The sequence below is a fragment of the Patagioenas fasciata genome, chromosome W (genome assembly GCF_037038585.1).
Source record: "Patagioenas fasciata isolate bPatFas1 chromosome W, bPatFas1.hap1, whole genome shotgun sequence".
Lineage (NCBI taxonomy): Eukaryota > Metazoa > Chordata > Aves > Columbiformes > Columbidae > Patagioenas > Patagioenas fasciata.
In genome coordinates this window covers 56,633,297-56,639,292 of record NC_092559.1, presented here as the reverse complement: position 1 = coordinate 56,639,292, position 5,996 = coordinate 56,633,297, and the positions used below count along the sequence as shown (strand labels likewise).

The 5,996-nt window shown below is 50.7% G+C and overlaps 1 protein-coding gene across 1 annotated transcript; it reads right to left on the bottom strand.

Annotated features, from left to right (window-relative positions):
- Positions 1 to 4,389: 4,389 nt before the first annotated feature.
- LOC136115697 (olfactory receptor 14J1-like) lies at positions 4,390 to 5,298 on the bottom strand. Its single transcript, XM_065861904.1, has one exon. The coding sequence runs from the start codon at positions 5,296 to 5,298 to the stop codon at positions 4,390 to 4,392; it is 909 nt and encodes a 302-aa protein (XP_065717976.1).
- Between the last annotated feature and the right edge of the window lie 698 nt (positions 5,299 to 5,996).

Genomic DNA, 5,996 nt, shown 5'->3' with positions numbered 1-5,996 from the left:
GAGGTTTAGATTGGATATCAGGAAAAAATTCTTTGGGGAAAAGGGTTTAGAAGCAACAGAACAGACTGCCCAGCGAGGTTGTGGAGTCACCATCACTGAAGGTGTTTAAAAGACAGATAGATGGGGCTCTTAGGGACGCGGTTTAGTGCCAGATTTAGGTTATGGTTGGAATGATGATCTTAAGGGTCTCTTCCAACCACAATTATTCTATGATTCCATGATAAGTGATTTTTGATATTTTCTTTCTCAGAGGACCATGCAACCTCCCTGAGAGCCAGGACTTTTCTGAGGTGTTGGAGAGATGTCTCACGGTCACACCAGCCAGTTCCACCAGCACCTGTCTGTCCCTTCCCAGACCAAACCTTTTCTCTATAACCCAATCTTCCAGGTGAGTTTCTGGGACACAGCAAATGCTGTCCAGGTCTTCTGGGCTTGTTCAGAAGAGAGCAGCAGGTCAACATGTGGAGGGGTTCTCTGCGCACCTCAAAGCTTTCCTGACCATTTTTCTCAATGCCTCACTTGTACCCAACCTTTCTGGTCCTTAAGCTGTACATGAAGGGATTGAGCAGGGATGTGGGGATGGTGTTGAAAAAAGACTTTGTCAAACTGTCTCGGGAGGGCTGTTCTGGGCATCCCACAGCCAAGGATGAGGGTGCTGTAGAAAACAGTGGCATTGGTGAGAGGTTCAGGTGGAGAAGGCCCTGTGCCTGGTTACACTGGGGTAGAGAGCAGTGATGCATTCATGGGATGCCCCTGTGAACAGGAAGGGAACAAATGGCTCCAGGGGGACAAAATGCCTTCCAGCCAGTTCTTTAACCATCACAGATACACCATCCAGGCCAGGAGCTGCAGCTTCTCCAGGAAATGCTGTGGGATACGGTGTCAAAGGCTTTACTGCAGTCTAAGGACACAACACCCACAGCCTGTGTGGTGGATTCACTCCCCACCACAGACTTTCCCTCATCTGCTCAGCCGGTCACCTTGTCATAGAAGGAGATCAGGCTGGTCAAGCAGGACCTGCCTTTCACAAAGCCACGCTGATTGGGCCCGATTGCTCGTCTGGTCTGTGTGACCTCACAGTCCTTTCCCAGCCATGTTCCTGCTGCTGGCCTGTCCCCTGCAGAGGCAGAAGTGACCTCACAGTGCCCTCCACAGCCATTGGCTTCCTACTGGACTATGAGCTCCTGAGACACAAGTGACCACATGGCATCGTACCCAGCCATCACCCTCCTTGTGGTCCAGTGTGTGAGCAGATCAAACTGAGCTGCTTTCATCAAATGTATCCAATAGATTTCCTATCAAGGGTTTGAGTGGAGAAACGTTCCTCAGAGGAGCTGCTGTATTTACACTGGGCCATTTATACCTCTGCTTCTGCCTCATTTTTTTCTCTTTCCTCTGTCTATTCTGACTTGAAAGAGCTCTCCAGGGAAAAGATTCATGGAATCCTACAGTAACACACGCTGGAAGAGACCCCTGAACACCATCTCTGTCCCACTGCCCTTCATGGCACCCGAAGGAATAGCTGACAGCATTTGTGCTCACTTGAGTTCATCTCACCACTGGGGTTCTGCCACTGGTCACTAAAGAGAAGAGATCAGTACCTTCCCTTCCTTCTCCCCTTGTGAGGAAGCTGTAGCCACCATGAGGTCTCCTTTTAGACTTTTGTTCAGCTCTGATGGTGAAAAACCCTTGGCTTGCTTTCTCAAGCACAAAGGAGAAGCCATGACCTCCAGAAAATGGGAAGAGGGATCCTGTCCTCACACACGGCTCAGGGCTCTTCCTGGGACCGTGGGATGTGGGTGTGCAAGGCCAAGGGAAGGACAACACTGGGACAACAACTTCCAGCTTCCCCATGGGGCTGCAAGGAGGCACCGAGGCCCCAGTGCCATGAGGACAACATGGCTTCTCCCGGGCCTCAGCGGCAGAGACAACTGCCATGGCCAAGGGGACAGAGACCTGGGTTCTGTGGGTGCCTTCCAGCCTTGCCAGTGCCCTTTGCCAATGCCACCACAGACTGTTCTACACGGTCCTACCCCTGCCCCTCTTTCCCACAGGCTGCAGACACCCATCTCACTTCCTCACCTTGTTCAAATTTGTCAAATATATTTCCTGCTAACACTGTGAGTGAAAAGCACTCCTCACTGGAACTGCTGTATTTATGTTAACACCTTCTGTATCTCCTCTTCTGCCTTTGTCTTTTTTTTTTTTTTTTTTTTTTTTTCCCTATTCCTCTACCTATTTTCTCTCCAGAAACCTCTTCAAAGCAAAAATTCTGTCAAATCACAGAATAACTCAGGTTTGCAGAGAGCCCTTTTCTCATTCATCCTCTTTCACTCTCCTGCTCAGAGCAGGGTGAACCAGGTGAGGTTGCTCAAGGCCTCCACTCAGGTTTGCATCATCCTCAACAGCACTGAAAGTTCACTCTGTTACATCATAGGAGGGGAGAATAAAGATGTTCAACAGCTTTGGCCCAAGTGGTGGTCACTGAGAGATGACACCAGTAACTGGCTGCACAGAGGACTTTGTACCACTGGTGATATTGGGGCTTGATGGTTCAGCCAACTTCCCACTCAGCATCCACTTCTTGAGCCCCATCAGCACCACTCTGGCCAGAAGGAGACCATGGATGAGGCCTTGCAAATGCCCTGTCCACAACATGCCTTTCTTTCCCCTGTCCATTTGGGTTGAGCAGTTCCTTCCTTGTCCTTCACATTCCTGGAAATGGCTGCAGGAGGACGTGTCCCATCCCCTTCCCAGGAAAGGAGGTAGGGTGGTCAGCCTGTTATTATTCTAGTTCCTACTCGTGGTCTGCTTGAAGATGGGTTTGAGGTCTGCGTTTTCTAAGGACCCTGGAATTATTCAGGTTTCTATGACACTTTTGAGAGCATAATCTCGAATCATGGGCAAGGGTGACGTAGCAGACAGGAGCACTTGCAATGAGCCTGTCCAAGGACACTGAGATGAATCTCACTGATACAGTGAGGTCTGTTCCTGGTGTCACACACAGAAATATCAGGGTTCTGTCAGGTGTTCACATCTGAGCTGGACTCCTGGACTCCTTATGCTCCCAGGGATGCTCAGAGACAGAGTCTGTCCGTTTTACACACAGAGGCAGGAGTCACCGTGTCCCTCTGGCCTCCTGTTGCCACTCACAAAGGATGGGAGACACGTTAGCACTGCACTGTGTCATTCTGCTTTTCACTCCTCTGAGATGTTCCATGACACGAGGAATGGTCACAGGGACCTCAGTTCAAGAAAACACAACCCAGTGCTTCATTCAGGTGATTTCCCATGGAGTGTTACTTCCAACATGAAGTGACCTCAATATCTTGTGTGTGCCACAGGCCTTCATGGAAACCCAAGGAATAGTTGATGGGGTTTGTGCTCACTCTTGTTCATGCCACCTCACGTACATGATGTGCTTGCTTTCATCTGTACAAAGCAAACATTCACTGCTGAACTATTCATTGAGTGTCCATCTATTTACAGAAGAACAACCACTGTGAATTGGAACAGGAGACCAGTTTTGGAAATGGTGGTTGTAAGGGGTCAGTCCATGATGATTGACCTGAGGCTCCTTCTGAGGGGTGTCCAGTGCACAGGGGCACAGCCCAGCCCCTGCTCTGTTGGTCCTGCAGGTTTCTGGCAGGAGGCCTGGCTGTGAGAGGACACTGCTGAGTGCCAACCCTGCACACACACACTGTTCAGATGTACAATCGTGTTTGCATCTGTGGGCCAGTTTCTTGGGCATATTTTTGAGAGAAGGTTTGGAAGAAGACCTAAACCTTCAGGCCCTGCCCATAGGAGATCACCTTTCTATCTGGAAAGGCTGTTGTGAGGTCAGTTCTGTGACACAAGTGCCCATTGCCTGTCCCTGCCTGCACTCACAGTACTGACACACAGCAGGACGGGGACCAGGCTGCCAGAGCACTCAGGCCTTGCACCAACACAAGGGGTGAGAAGGAGAGTGTGGGAGTGAAACCAGAATAGCTCTGGAAGAACAAGAACTGATACTCCCTGGCAGTGCTTCCATGTGAGAGCTCTTTTCCCTTCCACCCATGCACACAGGAACTATCCCTGCAGCTCCAGAAAGGTCTTAGAGAAAGGATGTCAGCTAAAAAAATTTGGTGAAGGACCCTTTATTTTGCTTAAACACAGAGAAAACAATTCCACATTGACACAGCCACTCAGTGTGAAAAGGAGGCAGAGAATTACAAAGGGAATTAAAAAAAGTCATAATAACAAAACCACAACTAGAGACAGAAAATACTGCACACATGATGATCCTGCAAGGACTTAGATTACAACTCTAATATAGAAGAAGACAGAGACAGTTTATAGCTTCAGAAGAAATCCAGTCATCCGTTTCCACAGGGCATCCTTGAGCTCCTAGTTCCTCATGCTGTAGATGAGGGGGTTCACTGCTGGAGGAACCAAAGAGTACAGAACAGAGACCAGCAGGTCCAGGGATGGGGAGGAGATGGAGGGGGGCTTCAGGTAGGCAAATATGGCAGTGCTGACAAACAGGGAGACCACGGCCAGGTGAGGGAGGCAGGTGGAAAAGGCTTTGTGCCGTCCCTGCTCAGAGGGGATCCTCAGCACGGCCCTGAAGATCTGCACATAGGACACCACGATGAACACAAAACATCCCTCAAAAAAAAAAGCACCAAACATAAGAAGCCCAAGTTCCCTGAGGTAGGAGTGTGAGCAGGAGAGCTTGAGGATCTGGGGGATTTCACAGAAGAACTGGCCCAGGGCATTGCCCTTGCACAGGGGCAGTGAAAATGTATTGGCCGTGTGCAGCAGAGCATTGAGAAACCCAGTGGCCCAGGCAGCTGCTGCCATGTGGACACAAGCTCTGCTGCCCAGGAGGGTCCCATAGTGCAGGGGTTTGCAGATGGCAACATAGCGGTCGTAGGACATGATGGTGAGAAGAGAAAATTCTGCTGAAGCACAGAAAAAATAAAAAAAGAGTTGGGCAGCACATCCTGTGTATGAAATTGTGCTGGTGTCCCGGAGGGAATTGTCCATTGATTTGGGGAGAATGGTGGTGATGGAGCCCAGGTCAAGGAGGGCGAGGTTGAGCAGGAAGAAGTACATGGGGGTGTGGAGGTGCTGGTCCCAGGCTATGGTGGTGATGATGAGGCCGTTGCCCAGGAGGGCAGCCAGGTAGATGCCCAGGAAGAGCCAGAAGTGCAAGAGCTGCAGCTCCCGTGTGTCTGCGAACGCCAGGAGGAGGAACTGGGTGATGGAGCTGCTGTTGGACATTTGCTGCCTGTGAGCATGAGGACCTGTCATAGAAGGAAAAGATAGTGAAGGTTTAGATGAGACTCACAGACCCTCAAACCCCGTCACGCAAGGAGACACTTTTAGTTTTCAGGAGAATGTCCTGGCTGGAGCCCTCGTCGGTGCTTGATGAGTGTGCAATGAAGAGCAGGGTCTCTGCCCAGGGGCTCTTGAGCAGTCAGCCTGACCCTGTGTGATTGGGTGGGGCAGGGGCCAGTCCTGGGGCTCAGCTGTGTCAGCTGGAACCGCTCCTGGTGCAGAAGGGACTGTCAGCATCTGTACCCCCAGGCCTGAGAAACTGAGTTTAAGAGGTCTGGTGTTTCTACAGCTCCTTCTGCCCTCCCACCCTGGGAAGTGTTCTTGGGTGTCAGAAACCCTCAGCATTTCTGGTGCACTCAGGTTGACCAGAGCGAGTCCTGTGAGACCAGAGGATGCCTGTGGGTCAGTGCAGAGTGAGGGCAGCTGCTCTGTCCCTCTGTCTTGCTCCAGCTGCCCTAGTCTGGCACCTTTCTGAGATGGAGCCTGATCACACTCCCATGTTACCCTGAAAAGCCAGCAGACACTGCTGAGAGCAGCATCTCTGTGCTTTTCTATGGTGCTTTCATACATACACAGATGCTGTGGGACAGGTCTGCATCGTGAAGAGAAGCTCACAGCTTGGAACGAAAACCTCAATGGGACAGACAAGACGGCATTTGATTCAGGGAGAC